General features: G+C 40.0%; 1 protein-coding gene across 2 annotated transcripts in view; it reads right to left on the bottom strand.

The window, feature by feature from the left end:
• The window catches only part of PAPLN (papilin, proteoglycan like sulfated glycoprotein), a 74647-nt gene that overhangs the window by 27343 nt on the left and 25555 nt on the right, over positions 1-21749 (bottom strand). The window contains exons 7-18 of one of the 2 annotated variants that reach the window (XM_089521829.1): positions 21007-21130; positions 20516-20596; positions 19657-19829; positions 16868-16991; positions 14636-14762; positions 12470-12535; positions 8171-8378; positions 6735-6911; positions 4744-4900; positions 2863-2949; positions 1880-2144; positions 931-1048 (exon numbers count right to left, since the gene is read on the bottom strand). In XM_089521829.1, the coding sequence (XP_089377955.1) occupies positions 931-1048; positions 1880-2144; positions 2863-2949; positions 4744-4900; positions 6735-6911; positions 8171-8378; positions 12470-12535; positions 14636-14762; positions 16868-16991; positions 19657-19829; positions 20516-20596; positions 21007-21130 (1707 nt within the window). The remainder of the gene's footprint in view (positions 1-930; positions 1049-1879; positions 2145-2862; positions 2950-4743; positions 4901-6734; positions 6912-8170; positions 8379-12469; positions 12536-14635; positions 14763-16867; positions 16992-19656; positions 19830-20515; positions 20597-21006; positions 21131-21749) is intronic. The other variant, XM_089521828.1, reaches the window with a different exon arrangement.

The following is a 21749-nucleotide window of genomic DNA, read 5'->3' as shown; positions in this document are numbered from 1 at the left end:
ATACCACTACCACCCAGAGGGCCTTATCTATCTCTGCCCCTAAGCTCAGGAACTCGCTTCCCGGCGAGCTCCGCTCGGCCGCCTCACTAGACCAATTCAAAAAGGGGTTGAAGACATATTTATTCCAGCAGGCATACCCCTGACCCCTGAAGTACTTCCCCCCACCTCTCAACAGCATTGGAAGCTGGTTTGAGATTTTTATTTCTTGGGGGGGAAATGTAATTTTTTTTTCATCCTGTTTTTATTGTCGAGTTTTTACTGTATTATGGATGTTTTTAATGATGTTGTAAAACCGCCTTGATCTTTGGAAAGGCGGTATATAAATAAAATTTTATTATTATTATTATTATATTTGAACAACATGTGTTTTTGTTGTTATTATTATTAATTGCTGTCAAGTCAACTTCAACTTACGATGACCTTATGAATGAGAGACCTCCAAGTCACTCTGTTAACAACAAAACTGTTAAAGTCTTGCAAACTCAGGGCTGCAGCTTCCTTGACTGAAAATATACACCTGTAATATGGTCTTCCTTTCCCCCTCTATTTCCTTCTAAACATTATTGTCTTTTCTAATGAGTAATTTCTTCTCATGATATGTCTAAAATATGAAAGTCTCACTTTAGTCATCTTGGCTTCTAGAGAAACTGTTCAGGACTGATTTGCTCAAATACCAATTTATATACACATTAAGGACAATTATTCCTGTCAGTCCTTATGTAGGACAATCACAATGAAATTGCAAAGCCTCAACCACCACTTGTGCTGCCTCCTAGGTCTCTGAAAGAAGATCACCTATATTCAATTGAATACAAAAGATGAGATCCAAAACATCCAATATACTGTTGTGTTGGTGCAATATTAATGCTTAATAATTGCTGTCAAGGTATTTCACCCATAATATCTGGTTGTGAAGTTTTCTACCCTTACCGTTGGAGAGACAGCAACAGGTTCATTTCTGTTCATGTAAACATCACTGTAGTATTGTGCACACCCTTCTTTGTTTGGCCCCTGAGAAGGTGATATCCCATCAGGGCAGCATCCATATCTGTATCAAAACCAACAACAGAAGTCTGTCCTAGTGTAATCAGTTCATTTTTTTTATTTAGTATTTTTGAAATTTTACAAAACAAAACAGATTTAATATTCTTTCCATACATACATGTACTTTTGCATCTTATTCATTTTTTTTAAATAATCCTAAATATCCCCTCAGTGCACCCCTTTCCCCCCGGAGCCATTCCCTTCTTTATACTCCATCCAAAATTTTAACTCCTCCTGTGGAGGTAATCTCCCATCTTCTTTTCTTAGTACACATTTTCAATAAATTTCTTCCGTATTTCGTCAAAATCATTTCTTTTCCATAATCCTTTTTTACTGTCAATTTACATGTTAATTTGCCATTAATTACTAACTTCCAAACTTCTTTATACCAATCCTCCAATTTCACATTTATTTTTGTTTTCCAGTTTCTTGCTATGACTAATCGCACAGCAGTAAACTAATTTGTTACAAGGTTTTTCTTCTTCTTTCCATTCTACTTCATTGCATATTGATAACAATACTATGTTTGGTTTTCTATCTGTCTTTATATTCATAATATTTTCTATCTCTAATATTACTATTTCCCAAAATTTTTGTACATATTTACATTGCCACCACATATGTATATATGAGCCTACTTCCTGACAGCCTCTCCAACAATATTTTGAATTATCTTTGTTTATATTATGTAGTCTCACTGGTGTCAAATATCATTTCCAAATCAATTTATAATAATTTTCCTTAATTCACACCGATACATTTTTCAAATGTAATCAGTTCAAATCAACCCAACAAATCAGCTTTGCAAATGAGTGATTAAACTCAATTGTCCTACCTGCTCAAATGACAACCCTCAAATGGGCAGCCTTGCCCAAAGGGACCCTCTGCAGCAGTATGACCATCTGAACAACAACCATGAGGACTCTGATTACAGTCATGAACATGAGTCCCAGTATTTTGATGGGAGCTGTGGTGATGTGATGCTGAGGACCTTGAGTGAGACTCCCATCGAAGAGGTAAGAAATTGGAGCTGTGATCTTCATTGGGCTGCTGATGGTGATGAGTAGAGCTGGCTTGGATTATTCTTTCATTTGCAGAAACTGAGGGGGAAAATTAACATTTTGTGAAACATAAAAACATCTCCTGCCTGCAGTTACTAGATAAGGACCAGAATGAAGCCCAGTCATATGATTAAAATAACAAGAGTGGATGTTTTGTCCTACTGGGATCATCACCTTGCCTGGGATCTCACGTAAATATGTTTTGTCACTATACAGTGATTTTTGTACAAACCTTCGGTAATACTGATAAATAGTTTTCACCACAGTTCCTTTATTTCTGCTCGCAGATTATATTACCTGACTTGAGCCTCTATGCCATATAGTGCAGTCCAAAGGCAACATGTGCCCTCTCCCCAAGCTTCTATAGAGGTCTGTTTGCCATTTCATCACATTTTGGGTGTTTGCCTCCCCATCACCTTTTGTGTCATTCACAACCTTCTTTTTTTCACCCCAAATCAGGAAGTGACCACACCAAGTCAGTTCACTCCCAGGCTGGGGAAAAATGCTTTGTTCCCCTACCTTCAACTTCATAGCAGTGTTGTTTCCTGTGAATGTAGTTAAAACCATCCTGGGGAAAGGTAGGAAAATGAAGAAAGACGCCTACTTTGGCCTTTTGACAATACTTACATACCTACATACATAATTTAAGAGCCTAATTTTATTATAAACCACAATCAAAAGTATTGTACAGCTACCAAAGGGAAGGCAAAACAACCAAAACATTAGGGGGGGAAATAAAAGTACAGTAGTTCCAAACCTGTGGAGCCATGAGCAGGGTTATAGCGGGTCAATAAAGCCTGGCGATTGATATCGTAGCCTGCCGTGTCTTGCATGCTGGGAACCTCTGCAATCAAAACAACATTCCTAGTTTAGAAAACACTGAACAACTGGGGATGCTTATAATCATATACATTGATTTCAGTTTGGGTAAAGTGGGTGGGTGTGGGGAGACAGAGAGAATTGTTCTGTGTCCAAATTATTTTTTCTTATGTGCCTTGACGTCATTTCCGACTTATGGCAACCCTAAGGCAATCCTATCATGGGGTTTTCTTGGCAAGATTTGTTCAGAGTGGGTTTGTCTTTGCCTTCCTCTGAGGCTGAGAATGTGTGACTTGCCCAAAGTCACCCAGTAGGTTTCCATGTCAGAGGGGGAATTTAAACCCTGTTCTCCAGAGTCGTAGCCCAATGCTCAAACCACTACACTACACTTGCTCTGTAAAAGCATATCTACTCCTATGGAAATCAATTAAAGGAATGCTTAGTTATATATTTTGTTTAGGCATGTGCAGGAGGGAATGGTGTGAAAGTAGAACTCTACTTTGATATTGCTGCAAAATGTCAATCCTGTAGATTTTCACATCAAGGTTGTGAGTTGTTATTTTCTACTAATGAAAATCAACAAATCCTCAACTACTAAGTCTGTTACACAGTACTTTAGAAATGAAGAAATACTGGATTACTTCTTGTTGAGCTGGTTTGGCATTTTCAGAGGAACACATTTTGTGTGTGTGTGTGTGTGTGTGTGTGTACCTTCAAGTTGCCTGTCTGCTTCTGGAGATCTCACAATCTCACTGAAAGGAATACTCAGAGGTGGTTTTGCCAGTTCATTCCTCTGAAATGTAGGTGACAGCACCTGGTTTTCATTGGCATTCTCCCATCCAATTTTAGGCTATCAATAAATGAATGCAAACTTCCTCTGTTCTGTATTGATTCATGCTGGAAACATATTGGTCCCTTTTCAGAAAAGGCAGTACTGTACATCCAATGAGGGTATATTTTTCTTTACTAGTGACACATTATAGAGATTATGATCACTGAGAAGACCAAGGCAATACATCTTTCATTATATCTTATTTTATATCTTTTAGCAGTTATAATCAGAGATTTCTAAGGAGTCTGTAGCCAAAAAGATGGAGCACACATTTGAATACAGAGGGTTCCAGGTTCAAGGCACTTCCATTTTTAATTTTTTTAAAGACTTGGAAAGGCCCTTGCTACTTAGTTGCGTTAATACCAGTCCAATCTGTTATACAATGAACTTCCTATGTCTCTGTGGATAAATAAGAAAAATCCAGAAAGTAAAAGTTGTCATGGTGCAGTATCATTAGTCCCAACTGGAGGAAAGGAAGGAGATTTTCATGCCCTCTTTTGTTGTTTGTGTTGAAGCCTTCAAAACCTCTAGACCTTGCTGTGTCTTGATAATATCTTAATAACTTCAGTACAAGAGAGTTAGGACTCCAAATTATAGCAGCCGCTGTAACAGCTGAACTTTGTAGCTTTCTACGGCATATTGCACCGAACATAGTGTCCAGTATCTTCTATGGGCCTTCTAGGTGCTGTTGTATCTCAAATGATGTACTTTAATACAGTATATGTCCACAATCTTTTACTATCTAATCATTTACCAATCTCTACCAAGTAACAATTTCTGCAAATGAAAAGAATTTCAGAAATGTGCGATTTACAGTTGAACTCTTTAGGAGACACAACACAAACACATAAACAAGGTAGTGATGGGACCATGTAAAAAGGTGTCATTGTTACTGTCCATCCTTATCACCCAGAGCATTCTGAAATGGATAATGGGAATATCGTCTTTGTGACATAAAAATAAGTATCTCCACCAGTTTTCACTCACGCTGTGGCAGATGGCAGGGCTGGGTGTTACAGCTTCCCATCATGGCTGGTATCTGTGGCTGGATGGCCTGGCACATTTCGTGGTTGTAGAATTTGGAGTCTCCATCAGCACAAATGACTTGGCGGGTTCGAATGCCTGAGTCACAGCTCTTGGAGCACTTGAACACAAGGTAAAGCCAAGTTAAGAGGGAGCTGTAACCCTATTGCTCTGAAAGAGTTATAAGTTTAAGAAGGCATTTTTAGGCAATGAGCAGAGCCACCCTGTAATAAACTAAGGAGCTTATTATGCTGCCTCCAGTGCCCGACTTACCTCTTCTGAATTTGGAAGCTGATTTTATCGCAGAATCTTTTCTGACACAACGGTTTCCCATTGCCTCCAGGGCTGAATTCGGGCCCTTTATGTCACTTTGGTGGCCATTTTTTCCAAACCGGAAGTGACTTACGGGGCCGGAATTCAGCCCTGGAGGCAATGGGAAGCCGTTTTGACAGAAAAGTCAATGCGATAAAATCAACCTAACTTCCAAATTTGAGCCAAATTTGGAAGAGGTAAGTCAGGCACCAGAGGCATTGAGATAAGCTCCTGACAAGGAGCAGGTTGACAGAGATGGTTGTGCAGAACAGAATGGGCAACCAATGAAGCACAATGAGGACCACTTGTCTTCATTGATGGGGTTTCAAAATTCAACCTTAAATACCTTCCAACATTTCACAGGTGAAAACTGGGATACGTGTGGCCAAGCAACATCTGAGTGTTGTCAAGTAAAAGTGACAAAAGGAAGAGCACACAAGCTAGGAGAGGCTGCAGCAGTATGCTTTTGCCTGAGCCTACTGGGAAGGGGAAGATACCATCCCCTCCTCACCTCTCCCTTCCGCTGAGTTAACTGAATGCAAACTACTTTTGCACCTTGAACTCATTTTGCAGCAACTGAAGTAAGCTGAGGACAAATGGGGAAAGTAGGGAGAGAAATTGAGATATTTTAGAAGCAGTTGAAAACAGTGGGAGGATTAACCAGGATTGTCCCTGTCAAATCAGGATAATTGGATATGATGCTTGTCCCTCATTCACTTGCATACATAGGCATAGCCTGAGCTGCTGTCTCAGGGAGAGGATTCTTAAGTGCCAGCTCTATGTGGAGCTGGATTCTCTCTCTCTCTCTCTCTCTCTCTCTCTCTCTCTCTCTCTCACACACACACACACACTTCCTTGATCAAGGAAGGTGAGGAATAGGTAGCACCTTCTGATCAGTCTCAGGCAGCGGCTGCTCGGGATGGTCAAACATAAGGAGGTGCCTTTTTGGACAGGGGCTATTTCTAGGCCTGAAAGTAAGAAGTTGCCCCTGGCTCCTACAGAACAAAAGTATAAACAGGATAATTAATTCACTTGTATAAAACTAATAAATAGGCCTCAGACAAACAAAAAATCAAGTCGGTGGTTGCCCTTTAGCACCTCCAGTTACATCCCCTTTGTGACAAAATCAACAGAGTCTGGTGGCACCTAAGAAATTTATTTTGCTGTCCTTGGCCAGAACAAGAAATTTATTACAGTATGAGCTTTCATGAACAGTGAGGTATATAGTCCATGGAAGTTTGTTAGTTTTCAAAGTACTACATAAGTCCTTGTTGTTTTCCTTGCAGCAAATTAACTGAGCTAGCCCTCTGGGAGCTCACTTTGTAAGTTCATTTGCTGATCAAGTGATGATGTGAACAGACTTCATCACCACTACTTTGCTGACAGGCAACTTGAAGCCACATACACAAACACTTTCCAAATCTAACCACGGTCAAGCCAACTAAAATGCCTCTCAAACATGTTTGGTATGACCACTTTCCCACCATTAGATTACAACATCCCAGATTAACAAAGGCTGTGCTTGTGCAAATAGGTCTTGCTAAAAATTGAAATATGAAACAGGGAGGATACAGAGAACAGCAGACAAGAAGGGGAAGGGGAATTAGTAAATAGGGCAGCAGACAGATATGTGTAATACTCACCAGTCCCCAGTCCCCAATATGCCAGCCAATCTCCTGTATGCAATTCTCCCCAATGCAGGGCTGAGTATGTGGAGGTTTTGGTTCTGTCGAACAGGCAGCATCTAGGATCCGGGAGCCCAGATGTGCCCTACAACTTACAGTCCGGGTCTGAACACCTTCTCCACAGCTAGCTGAGCACTGGGGAGAGGAGAAAAGGGAACAGACGACTGTAAGATGTTAATCTCTTTGTTGCTTGCATTGATTTGTTCTTCACACTCTAGAGCAGTGATGGTGAACCTTTTACAGACCGAGTGCCCAAACTGCAACCCAGACCCCACTTATTTATTGCAAAGTGCCACGTCCCTCTGGCTTTCTAGTAAGAAACTCTGACAAACTCTGTGCTAGGGCGACAGCATGTGTGCCCACAGAGAGGGCTCTGAGTGCCACCTCTGGCACGCGTGTCATAGGTTCGCCATCACTGCTCTAGAGACATACTTCATTCAGAATTACTACATCCTGTTGAAATTTCCATTTAATTTGAAGGACATTGCCACAGGGTTTAGTTTCTTCTGGATGAAAAGAACAAACGAGACTTGCAGTATTTTGAATTATATTAATTTATATTCTGCTTGTTAATTTTAAGGATAAGAGATAGGAAAATTCTGATGAACTGAGACAGGGAAATTGGTCCAGATACAGAACAACATAGATGATGAATCAAGAACAAAGAGCTACTTTCTGGCCTGCTGCTCTCAGAATCCTCTAGCCAGCATGGCCATCAGGAGGGGGTTCTGGGAGGTGTTCACTAAAATTTTTTTAACTTTTCTGAGTCCTGCATAAGAGTGTGAAGTACTACCAGATAACCATATACTAAATTTTCCTCTTCTCCACAGATCAACCAAATAACTAGCTACTTCCTCTGTGTGTGCTCATGTTTATCTACATGTGCATCATTTAAATCCTGTAGCTTATTCTCACTGAGATGTTTTATCAGTTTTTATGTTGCTGTTTTAACTTTGTTTCCTGTTTCTGTGAAAAAACAGAAACATGCCTTTGCTATGGCCTCGCAGGGAAAGAAGACGAGGCAGACATAGCTCCATGGGAGAAAGGCAGAATATAAATCCCATAGATAGATAGATAGATAGATAGATAGATAGATAGATAGATAGATAGATAATCTGCCACTGCCCTGGCCACAGAAAGACAGAAGAAGAGGTCATATCTGTCCACCCTGTCACCTGCTTTTCTTTTTGTGTCATATCTTAATTAGATAGTAAACCAGAGCACAGGGAACTGTTTTGTTCTTTTACTTGTCAAGCGCCATGTACAATAACAGCACTAAATAAAGATGATGATGTTTCATCCCATACAACAGTTAGATTGCTTTTAATGAAAAGAAACTTAGAAATATTTTCAAATAAATACATATGTACACCGAATCTACATTAACAACTCACCTCAGACCAGGGCCCTGTGGTCCATGTTGCACACTGCCGCATGTTGCAAGGCTGTGTGCTGCGTGGCTTCTCCGTTAGGACTGCACACCCAGCATCATCCACAGCATCCTGAGAATCACGTCCATTGTAGGAGACACAATAAACTGAACGGGTCTGTGTGCCTCCACCACAGGTAGCTGAGCAAGGTCCCCACTCCCCAGTTTTCCAACTGTAAGTGCAAAAGCAATATTTCTCAGGGAACCAGGAAGCCAGCAATAGCAGTAAGAAGGTGCCTAAAGCAAGGTTTGCCGTCTCACAGATAGGGGATCACTGGCTTTATGTTATTATTCATTAAGCAGCCTTCATGACCACAAATTTTTATCAATCTGCTGTGAAATGGAAGAACTAGCATTGTTTCATCAAAGAAACTGAATGGAAATTAGCGTTTTGGCAGACAATGAAAATTCTGCAACAGCTTTTAGAATGGTGTGACTACTAATTCAAGATGACAAAAGGAATGCCATTAAAAAGGCAATGTTAGACTGAGTTATTAGACGATGCACTGATGCTGGAAATATTTAGGAACTGAGGAAAGGAAAAGAGTGAAATGTTTTTATGAAACTGACTTGGCCTTGATAAAGCAATGGTCTACTTACTGTTGGGAGAAAGCGAGGCGATAGATTTTCTGTGGCAACAATTAAGTTAAGGTAACCCCTAAATTCTAATGATGACAACTTTGAGACCTACAGTATGCAAATATTATCTTGATCTACTTTCCTACCTGCAGGGGAAAAGCTACAGAGTGCTAGTATTTTTCTTCATGGATATGCAGAAACTCACTGGTAATAATAAAAAAGAACGAGTGAACCAATGAACTGCAATTCTGAGACTAAACTGAGAAAACATTTTGTCATGAAACTGTAGAGGAGCTTCCAATTTCCTACTGTTCTTCTATATGGCATACTTTAAGTTATTCCTTCTTAGTCTTTTTTGTTTTTATCCTTTTCCTGTTTTCCTCATTTGTAGCCTTTGCCTGGAACACCCTTGTTTTTAAATGAATTATATCAGTTTTTAAAATTTAATTTTAAAAAGTTTAAAAATTTTGTAATTTTCTAATAAATCTCCACCAACCATGCCAACAACACAGATAACAGTTGCAAGGTTTTTATATTCAAAAGCAAAGATTATGCTTTTAGTCAAAATTCTAGACAGCCATTTTGCCTGTAATGTACTAAGCAGCCTCAGGCATATTGCTTGTCCACGCTGTGTCCAACTTTTTCCAGGCAAGCATTCTCTGAAGATGCCAGCCACAGATGCTGGCGAAATGTCAGCAAGAAACTCTTTTAGAACATGGCCACATAGCCTGAAAAACCCACAACAAACTATGGATGCTGGCCATGAAAGCCTTCGACCTCACAGTGTTATTTGTTTTGCTTTAATACATCAGGAATGCAGAAACAGTTGTAAAGTGAGGAATGTTGGGGGGTATGTGTAAGTTGTGTGCTACCCAAATGAAGCAATAAACATGAACGTCTAATATTAAAATCCCACTGCCTCAATTCTGGCAAGATTATTAACATCAGGATCTAAAATTACTTACTGACTGGATCAGACTCCACAGGGTTGGGACTGGAGGACAACTCCTTAAAGAAAATAATTTCTTAAAATTTTGGGCAGGAACCAGATCTAGCCAGTTCCTTTGACACGGTCGGACAAGAAAAAAGACTGGTGGAAAGACTAGCTCACCCTTAAACTCCAAGATGAATTTTCTTTAACGCCATCCTGTAGCAAGTGAATATGTATGTCTGAATTGTTTTGTTTTGAGGAGAGGTCACAGGGTTCATCTATACTCAAAGTTATTATAAGATCATGATTTTTATTCCTGTAATTACAGGAGTACTGCCATTCTTTTTCTGAGATCCAAATAATGCACAGTGGGTTTGATCTGTTGGTGTAAAAGACCAGGGTGCCATGTTGCCATCAACTATTTTACCTCTGGCAAGACAAAGTTTGGCACTGTTCATTACATATGCATCACATGCAAATTCTAGACGTGGCTCACCATTGAATCATAATGTTTTGGAAGCTATCATGATGAGGACTCTTTGAATATTGATAGCATGTTGCTATAATTTGTCTTTGAGAGTATTGTCTGAATCATGGAATGTTGTCTATGATGGGTAGGGGATAATGTACATTGCTAATAAAAACATAAATACATCTTTTAAAAATGAGTGTAACAGTCTGCCTGGTCACTAGCTCTCTCTCCTTGGGAAGTGAGCAACCAGCAAGGAAGATAGAGCAGAATCTGGGAAAAGTTTATTTTCTAGACCACAGTTCCAAAAAAGCCACTGATCACATTGACTGGGTGATTCTGTGGTATAAAGTACAAAAAATAACTGGGCTGACAACTGCTTGGATAATAAAAGAAATGCCAAAACTAATGCCCCTAAACCAGTTTATATCAAATTTGTGAGTGTGCCCACAGAAATACTGGGGAGTGGAGGCATTTACAAGGCAAAAGAAGCAAATGAGGAAAGAAGACTCTGCTCCTACTAAGCCACTCTTCCACTTTAATGAATTATGACCTTCCTCCCCTTCCAAAACTCTCTATGTTCAAAACTTGTGAATCCGTCCTTGTCTGTAAGCATCTTAGGGGCAACACCAGAAAATAAAACGATCCCTGTCCTGCTCTGCAGACTTTCCTCCTGGTACATACCCTACAATCACCATCTCCAGTTAGCTCTTCAAAAACATATTAGTTGATCAAGACTACAGAGAAAGTAACAACCCTCCTTTTAATTCCCTTAAGAATTCCAGCAAAAGTCTCTTAAACTTACAAGAGCTGAGACATATTTAAAACCATCCTTGGCCATTATTTTTTAACAGGCCCAGAATAACCCCATTGGAGAATCTTGTTTTTGGCTTAATTTCTTAAGAATTTCCTTTTCGGTTACAGTATGACCTTTGTCTCCACCCCACTCTCTGGAGACACCTTATTGAAGGACAGGGCAAAAAAGTTTGGCAGAAAGCCTGAATGGAGTTTGACGTTAGGTCTGACCATTGCAACCTACACAAACTACCAACAACCTATCCTTTCCATAGTGCACCAGGTGAATAATAGACCCTAGTTGTTCATCTGGTGCATTATCTGGTGCACTAGAGCACAAGTACTGTAGAAGCAGAAAGATCTTCTAAGATAAAGTCGGGCTGTCCAATGGAGTCTTGGAGCTTCCCATGTTTTTAGTTTGGTATAAACAATATTAGATCACAGATCCATCAGTCTATTTTTCATAGCAGCCATTCAGATACCATCAGGAAATTCACAAGCAGAGCTTGAAATAAAATTTCCTGTTGTTCCAATTCAGTGGTAAACAGTCTCTGAATCTACAGCTTCTATATAAACACCATGGCTAACATCCATTGACAATCTACTTTAAACTCATTTCACTTGTCTAATCCTTTTTTAAAGCTATCAGAGCTAGAGGCCATCACCACCACTATGTCACATAGCAATGAATTCCACAATTAACTATACATTGTGAGAATATATCTTTTTGGAGAAATTCTAATATCTTGTCAATTGTGGTGGCAATTCTACAGTGTGGAAATCTCTTTTCTGGTAAACTCTAAAGTCTATGGTAAGCTTATAGTAAACCCTGATGGCTGGAAATCTTCATTCAGGTCAGTGGCAGAAAGAAAGAAGCAAAGTCCCAAAGTATCTTCTTCTCTTTTCCTATTCCTCATGGTAGATATACAAAAAGGAACAATCTTCAGTAAAAAGCTTGGCTGACCTAAGCCAAGCTAAGTCTCCCCAGTATCTACCACCCACCACCATTATTTAGAGAGAAAATCTAAAGCAATAGCGACCACCACCCAGGAGAAAAGCCTTCAAGGATTCCTTAAGCAAACTAAGGCAGTGGCTTTCAAATCATGCTCCTAGGAACCCTTGTGCTCCTCAGAACCATCTCAGGGTGTTTACTGATGAGTATAGGAGGAATGGCAGCTTGGTTTCTTGAAGGACACCATGTCCATCATTAGCATTATTACTGCTGCAGTGAGCAATCAAATGGGGAATTCTGGGGGTACATTATAATGACCAAGACTGAGGCTCCATGGCCCTGGCCAAAAGACCACATGAACTGAGCATGCAGCCCAGAATCCTCTTTAAGAGGGATAAGAGTTCACCTGCAGACAAACTTAATTTTTTTTTAAAAAAAAGGAACACTGGAGTTAGGAAGATTGAAGACCACTGTTGTAGGTGGGGAGAAGGGAAAGAAGAGCTCAGTAAGGCTGCTGAGATCATTTCCTCCTTGTTACCTCATCCTTTCCAAGCTCCATGCTGTGCTGTGGCTCCATGCTCCCGGCAGATAGAGGTAAGATACCCTTTACATATAGAACAGAGATTTTAAAGCCTATAATAAATACATGGCTATCTGGATCTGCTTCCTACACTTTGAATGCAGAACTGACTTTTAAGGCCAAGCTAAATGTGATTTTGGAGCTACGTTAATCCATCCTTGATCGCTCTCTTTTTAAACATTTAGATTGGAGCTATGGAGAAGAATTGAAGTTTTCTTAGGCAGAACCACCCACCACCCAAACCAAACACACAGCAATTACTGGCAGCTGGCGGGTTCAGTATCAGTGAGGCTAGTTTTTAGTCCACCTTGGGACTAGTGCAATGAGCTGAACCTATTTGGAGGGTTGAGTTCAGCACCCTGGGTAACTCCTTTAAATTTTGAACTAAAAATTGGAGCAGATCCATTGCCCCACTGGCATGGAAGCCCCCAGCTGCCAGTGAAAGGAATTCAACTTGCATATTTTCTTCTTCATGGTTAACAGAAACTCAGGGTGTGTGGAAAGGCTTGACATTTGGATCTAGGCCACACAGTGTGCAGAGAACATTTAAAAACTGTCCCTGTCCCCACACCGTGCTTTCTATGAGGATTTCCTCTCCCACAGTTGCATTTATCAACAGAGGCAGATATTGGAGGTGTTTTCAATGTGGCCACAGAATCTGAATCACACCAGAGACATCCTTATACTCTTTTTGTTCCTTGGTCTAGTCATAAGGAACCATTCAATGGCCTACTGGATGAATCTTGATAATTTCCTAAACAGAAATGTTCCATAATCCATCTATCTCTGCCTGGGCTCAGATGTAACAGTTGCTATTCACAGTTCTGAAGAGTAATTTTAAAATCTATGAGTATCATGAGCATAAATTTAATGTTATTTCATTTCATCTATTTTTTATTCTTTGTTATTCTTCATTTGTTAAAAAGCAGGATGAAATTTAGATTAAAATGTGTACATAGGCACTTGTTTCTTGTTGCTTATATTTGCCATAACGGCTGCTTTCCTCTGAGACAGAATAAGTTCTGTAGTCCTTCGAGGGATATTAATGCAGTGTTTAAAAATGCAACTTACCTCTCCCATTTTGTAGTCTCATTTGGGATGCAGCCAGCTATTATCGTATGGATTTTGTTGCCGTTGCCAACTTCTGACTGCATCCAGGCAAAACTCCAGCTAAAATCCACCCTCAGCTGGCCGATTTGCAAACCCGGAAAGCTCTCAAAAGTGAAAAGAGGCCACAGATTTTAGCCAGATTTTTGCCTCGATGCAGTCGGGAGATGGTGATGGCGGCAAAATCCATGCAATAATACCCGGTTGCATCCTGAATGAGACTACAAAACAGGAGAGGTAAGGCACATTTTTTAACAATGCAATAATATCCTAAATTTTACCCTTTTTCACCATGGTATGCCCAGAAATACTAAGACCATCTCTAAGAAATTTATCAAACGGGAGGAATTTCTCTTAAATTTGAATGAAAAGAAAGTGGGGCCAGAACACATTCACTTAAAGTTGCTAGCTTAGCGCAATTACATGAATGATCATTGCATTTGAATTGGTTCCCCATTGCCCGAAAATAGCATGCCATTGCCCGAATTTGCGTGTTGCAGTCTATCACGCAATAATGTTAAACCCCATGATTGCATTCAGATTGCCATTGGATTATACTTCCAATTTCCCTTTTCTGATAAACTCCTAAGAGAGCTTTCTTGAATGTTGCTGCTGTTGTTTGCCTTCAAGTCATTTCTGACTTATGGTAACCCTAACAGGAACCTATCGCAGGGGTTTTTTTGGCAAGATTTGTTCAGAAGGGAGTTGCCTTTGCCTTCCCCTGAGGCTGAGAGAGTGTGCCCAGGTTCACCCAGTAGGTTTTCCTGGCCAAATGGGGATTCAAATCCTAGTCTCCAGAGCTTCAGCCCAACACTCAAACCATTAAACCATACTAGCTTTTGAATAACTATCTGTTTAGCCCTTACTTTTGCAGAACCGCAGTGTCTCCCTATGTGTATTTCCTTTGGGAGCAATAATAGCTGAATAAAGACCCCACTGCTTAAGTTCAGGCTTCCTAGGTTCTTAAATTGTATATTATTTTTGAAATCAGATTGTAAAAACAATGTTAAACCTCACCGTTTTGTCTGGGGGCATGGCTGGAGATTGCAAGTGCGGTTATTTTCTGGCTGTGGTTTATCTCTGCACATGTAGCCTGGATATTCTTCATTGTCAATGGTACAAAAGACCAGCCGTGACTGATAACCTACCGGCAGAAAAAACAGCAAAGCACATTGGTGAAGGCTAATAATCCATAGCAACATTAAAATGCAATCAGATTACAATCATAGTATTTCCAGAACAATAGAGAATTCCGTCACCTACTTCCTATATAGGGAACAAAGTTGGATGGCAGACGAAGATACTTTGGGTATATGTGCTGTACGAGACATCTGCCCCTATAAGAGGAGTGACTCAGAAACAAGATAAGAGGCTTAGAACTGTCTGGGAAGTGTGTATGTGTGTGTCTGTGTGTGTGTGTGTATGTATGTATATATATATATTCCTAGCTCAAATAATACACCACTGGAATGTAAGATTTAAATTACTGGTCTCCAGCCTACACCACATCATACAGAAGTTATCTAACATACTGTATTTTCTGGCGTACAAGACGACTTTTTGACCCTCTAAAATTGGGTCAAAGTCAGGGGCCATCTTGTACGCCGGGTGAGCTCTCTGGGGCCGCCGGCTTCTCAGGCTTCTGGAGGCCTGGGGAGCTGGCGGCCCCAGAGTACGCACGCCGGCTTCTAAGGGGCCTCCGAAGGCACCTTAGAAGCCAGCGCAGGGCTGCAGCCTTCCCAGGCCTCCGGAGGCCTGAGGAGCCGGTGGCCCCAGAGCGTGCGCGCCGGCTTCTAAGGGGCCTCCGAAGGCCCCTTAGAAGCTGGCGCGCATGTGCACAGCCGCTGCCGGCTTCCAAGGAATAGGGGTAGCCTTGTATGGTGAGTATATCCTAAACTCTATTTTTTTATATACGCCGGAAAATACGGTACGTATTTAGAGCACATCAGCCATCTAAGGATCAAGTCCAATTTTGGAAAGGATAAGCAGATGTTAGGACTTTATGTCATGACTACACTTCAAACAATGATGTATTTCTGTTGCAGCCAAGAAGATTTTCTCCCCATAGTTATTCTTTTATCACAATGTTACTATGATATAATTTGTGCACTGACTGGCAGCACACTTTTTTTTTTTGTTTTGCCTGTACATGAAGCTGTTGTTATTATAGTCAAGGCACCTGGTTAGCAGTTCTTTCAGCATCTAAAGTGATGTATACGCCTCACTTGGTTTATAGAGCAGCCCCATCACCCCAGTTGATGATAATATCATATAGATAATATCATATAGAAAATAATGATATCATATAGAAAATGGAGCCAGCTTGTTTCCTGCTGCTCCAGACACTAGAGCATGAACCAACTGATGCAAATTTAAAGAGAGAGAGAGTGATTCCACCTAAATATTAGGAAGAGGTTGTTTTATTGCAAAAATAGTTCAACAGTGGAATGGACTGCCTTCAGTGCAAAGGACTCTTCATCTCTGGAGGTCTTTTAAGAAGAGGTTAGGTGGATATCTCTTGAGAGTGCTGTAGTTGTGTATACTTGTATGGCAGGGAGTTGGGCTAGATTGCCTTTGTGATCCTTTCTATGATTCTATGATCTTTGGTATTTGTTCTTGTTTGTGGGCATCCTGTAGGCTGGATCATTTGCATTAGGATACTTCCAGGTGGAAGATTCCTGGGGCTCATTCACATATATAATTATAGCACTATATTTTAATCTATATAAGTAACCAAACAATATCATTAGGTGATCAAATGCTAGAAGGGGCAACAGGCAAGGGATGTATGTAACTCTGTGGAAATAGCATATACATAACAAAGGCATGAAAGAACTGGGCCTAAAGTCTTGCCTAATGTCAGCTGCACAAACTAACACATGATAAGTGCATGATAAGCACATGTGGGAGAATATAGTACAGCGGCCTACTGCATCAGTGAGCTAACAATCTGTGGATTGGAGAGGCTCACCATGTTCCAAATTATTCAATGATGGTGGATGCATGTGGATGCACTGGGGCGACTGTTTGCATTCCCCCCCCCCATGCAAAGGGAGTAGTGGTGATGGTCTGAACCCCACAGATAGGAAGGATCCACTGTATAACAAGAACTGACACCTCACTAGAGCAAATCCTCTGTGTTTGAAGCACTTGATTTTTGCCTGGGATTTTCACTGCAGCTGGGAAATTATGACTTTAATGCTTTAAACAAATGAAATAATAATATGCTAGCTCATGCTCAGTAGTTACCTCCACCACACTCAGCACTGCATTCGCCCCACGAGCCATAGCCCCATCTGTAGGCAGAGCTCTGCCTTTGGAATGGAAGGTAGTATTCATAATGTATTCCTTGGTTTGGTTCCTGGCTGATCAGCTGAAGGGAAAGAAGCAAAGCAGGTATTGTTGTTGTTGTTTCTTCTTGTAGCAGCCCTTCCTGGCATTTGCTCAATTCATACAAACCGCAGATGAGGAAGTGCTAAAGCCCAGCATATGCCATTTTTGGCTGTGTGTATATGCACAAGTGGGTTGTATGCGAGCAAATGTTCTTCTAAAGCAGGGATGGGCAAAGCATGCCCCTCTAGATATTGCTGGACTGCTCCTACCATCAGCCCTCAATAGTAGAACCAATAGTGAAGTTGTAGTCTAACACCATCTAATGCTCCCAGATACTGGGAGTTGCAGTCTAACACCATTTGGAGAGCTGCACAAAACAACAACAAAAGAACTCTACTCTACACCTGGAATTGTATGTAATAGGAATAAAATGTCTAGCCCTTTCCCCTGACACACTGATTGTACATGTGCAAACCACCACCACCACCACTACCAACCACCACCAAACAAACAAACAAGCTTCATTTATATACTGCTTTATACTGCCTAAGCAGTGTCTAAGCAGTTTACAACTGTAAGCTAATTGCCCCCAACAATCTGGGTACTCATTTTAGCAACCTCAGAAGGATGCAAGCCTGAGTCAAGCTTGAACCCTTTTGCTGGTCTTGAACTCGCAATCTTATGGTTTTGAGTGAGTGGCTGCAGTACAGGCATTTAAATACTGTGCCGCCACCACTACCACCACCATCATCTTGGTTTTACAGTTTAACAGGTGTTTCTGACCATGATTTGGATTTTAGCCAAGAATCTAGTAATCAGTAAGATACTGCCAAATAATGTGGCATAATCTGAGCAGTGTCCCTTTTTGTAATTGTGTTATTGTGATCCTATTTATTGCAATTTCATTCAGATGTTTTGTCATCCATGGCATTCATCCATGTGCTCATCCATCATTTATCTGAAATGGTGCAGTCCAGAAAGCTTTCCTGCCTTTATGGCTATTTGTATGAACTAGACCTAACATTTGGATCCTTGCCAAAGCATACTCCCTTCCTATCTGCTGCTTCTCTTCCATTTGGGCACTTTGCTTTTGGGATCTGCTTTGTGCCATACCTGTCATGCATACAATCTAATTAAAATAAACTTCCTTCAACGAGGAGAACAAACTGCTTTCTTTCTAAAGAGCTTTTATCCTGTTTCTCTTGTTAGGTGACAAGCAACAATCTTAAACTGACCTTAATGCACAGGAAACACAGGAACACCTCATCATTTGACTGCTGCATAAATCTGAGGTAACATCATTGCCAATTCTCCTTTCCTTCCTCTTTTTCTATTGGGTCATGAGCCAAGAAATGTCTATTCCTCTTTCAATTTACATAGCAGTACCTGTTTATTTTTTTACTGTGTGGCATCCATTAGTTCTCAGTTCTATGACTATTTAGAAAAACGTTGGAAAGAGGTTACAATAAGGAAGTAAAGAGTTATCTGTTAGAATAATGTTAGAAAAACATATGTTATATAAATTTGAAGAGTGAAATGTATGGGTAGAAAGCAGAGGTCAACTAATAATGTAAAGTATTTCAAACTGGAAAAAGATAACTGTTTACTCAAAACAGTAAAAGAAGATCTAGGGAATATATTTAAGTTAAATTTACCGATTGAGCTAGCTGAAATAATATTATGTAAAGAAAGCAGTAATTAAGGTAGAAGGATAAAACATTTAGTTAAATAGAACAAATAGGAAAGGATTTCTAAATAGAAGGAAGTCATGTTTTGTTTTATGGTATATGTTTTTTATAAAGATAGGTCTTTTAGGAAGTATAGGTTAGTTATTTTTGTAAGCCTCGTCTTTTTAAGTTAGTAAGTGAGGTATATAGTACAGGTATATGGATGTCTTTAAGTGTATTTATGTATATGTAAGGTTTTCCAAATTTGTTTGTCTGTAAATGTGATATGTTATATGTTGAAAAGCAAATAAACATTTTAAAAAGTTCTCAGTTCTAGGAATAATCCATAGCAATATCATCGTGACAGAGTTTAGGTAAATTATTTTTTTGGATTACAACTCTCAGAATTGTGTCTCGACCAAGGGAAGTAATAGCACTACTCTAGTCTGCTTTGAATAGATTTCACTTGGGAAACTGGGTCCAAACCGGAGCGCCACAGTTTAAGAAGGAAATTGTCAAGGTGGAACATGGCCAGAGGAGGGCAATCATGATGGTAAAACATCTGGAAATGAAGTCTTGTGAGGATTGGCTTGGGGAGCTGGATATGTTTAACTCGAAAAGATAAGCTTGATAGGTGATATGATAGCCATTTGAAGAGATGATATATAAAAGATGAAAGAAATTCCACGTAAACATTAGAAAGAACTATCTGACAGTGTAATGGGCTGCCTTGTAAGTTGGTGGACTCTTTTTCTATGGAGGTTTTTAAAAAGAAGTTAGATAGCCATCTTTTGAGAGTGCTTGTCATGGATTCCTGCACACTAAGGGGATGAACTAGAATGGCTCTTGCAGGTGCTTCCAACTATGATTCTGTGAAATGCTCATGCAGCTCTATGAACAACTACTCCACATAAGAGCTCAGAAAATTTGCACTACAGTTTTCTAGAGGCTTGGGATTCCGGGAACTGTTGTCCCAAAAAGTAACTTTTCAAGCTCTAATGAAGCATATGTCACAAGAAAGTGTACAGACCTGCTTACCTCAATAACCAAGGGTTCAGTGGTGGGACCTCTGGCATGAAGAAACTCAGGAGCCAGGTCACCCTCTGACCCCCTGTCATAATGTACAACTGTGCTAGCAATTTGCAAAGCCCGGCTAAACTCAATTGTCCAGTGTCCATTTAGATAGTATGCTCCTTGCACATTCTTGATGGCTGAGAGGGAAAATTAAAATGCAGAAGGCAGAAAAAAATATAAAAACAAAGCAATATGGTTTTAAAAAACAGACTCGCCTAGAATTCCAGGCCTATTACAGAAGACTGATGCCAGATAAGAAAACACTTCTGCTGTGAGATGTGAGAGGATTGTCATGTTCTATGCATTTGGTCACAGAGGGATGTCAGATGTTTCACTGATTTGTGCAGATGTGGCAAGGTTATTGAGAACATAACCTTGACAGCTGCGGGCCTGTGATCACCTTGGAGTCATATATGTGTAACAACTTTGGCTAGGGTTATTCACATTTTCCTGATAGATGGGCCTCAATGTGATGTTAGTTTGGCTGAGTAGATTATATCACAAGCATAAGACATAATCTTTCCTGGTTTTCTCATCCATTTCAACTGGGTCTGAAAGTCACTCATGCTTGTCTTGCTCCATGACACAAGACACAAGACCTTTCAAGACAACGTCAATACAATCAAGACAGATTATTGGAATGGAATGACTCTCAGAATATTGTGCTTAGCACCCTTCCAACAGTACCATGTTATATTTCTGAACATATTGCATAACACTGTGTAAAATGTGGGTTAAAACTGATTTGTGCATTAAGTACTTTAAGCTCATTTACACATAACAGCAGCAAAAACACCCATTAAAAATACTATACAGTACTTACCCAAGAAGTTCCTGGTAGGTGTTGCTTCCTTAATCTGGATACTTGTGGCCCCCATGGGAATGATTAAGATTTGGTTGTAGCCTAAAAAAAGTAAAGCAAGTCAGTACCAATAAATTCAGCTGACTAAGACAGATGGTAGTAGAGAAAAAGAGACAAGAGTAAAGTCACCCTTGCATGAACAGAGGGTACTTTTCCAAATGAAGAGCAGTTAAGTGGAAAATGATATAAATTCAGCTGTAACTCCTCCATCGATTCTGAATTGGCTGCATCCAGATTCATACTACCCTTAAAGCAGCCCATCCATGTAATTGATAAAATATGGCCTAAAGCAGTGTCGTCAAGCTTCATCAGCGATTCCTGAGATCCAGTTACCAGTTTTGACTTCAAAGATATAAATAGATTAAGAAGCATAGTCCGTTCTCTTTGTCAACTCTAGTTCAAATATTTTTGCAATCTCACTAAACCCTTGTGGCAAAACCACCAGTTTGTACCTTTGGGGAGATTGGGTACATCAAAGAGACCCTTCACTTCAAAGCAGGCCCTGCCATCTCCACCACACTGCAGACACTTGTCTTCCTTCTTAGAAGAATCCAACATGTTATCACAGCCAACAGCCTGTAAAACAACACAGGATAAACTAAGTGCAAGGATGATCCCACAGACCACATGCAGTGTAAGCCAAGCAAGCTAAAAGGCTTACATTTCTGTGAAGGAGTCAACTGGAGACATACAATAGTTTTTAAAAGAGCTGAAAGTGATTTCAGGAAGGCCATGAAAGTGATCTATTATTATCTATGGTCAAACAAATTTTGCTGCTTTAAAAAACAATATAAAAATTTGCAAAATTTGTTACCGCAGGCAAAACTGGGAGGGGGATGAATACACAAACAGTAATTCCTCTTTCAAATCACTTCTGGGAAAACATTGCTTCCAAGTTTGGTAAATGTATAGACTGTGGGTGCATCCATCTAAAATATACATTGTCAGTAGAAATTCCTGATTTCACACACATGTGAGACACATTTAAAGAATTAGTTTTCCTTTGGAATGCAATTTCAATTATGTAATGGGTGATATATTATGTAATGGTTCTGTGTATGGAAAGGCAATATTACCTGACAATATTAGAATGCTGAGTAATAGTACAGATCAAAATATATCTAGCATTTGTAATGAAACCACTGAATGAAGTTTTAAAATATCCATCATTATGGCTAACTATGAGTTCAGATGA

Source organism: Sceloporus occidentalis, unplaced genomic scaffold, assembly GCF_023333645.1.
Source record: "Sceloporus occidentalis isolate IW3139 unplaced genomic scaffold, rSceOcc1.0.p SCAF_4, whole genome shotgun sequence".
NCBI lineage: Eukaryota > Metazoa > Chordata > Lepidosauria > Squamata > Phrynosomatidae > Sceloporus > Sceloporus occidentalis.
This window is presented reverse-complemented; position numbering and strand designations above follow the sequence as displayed.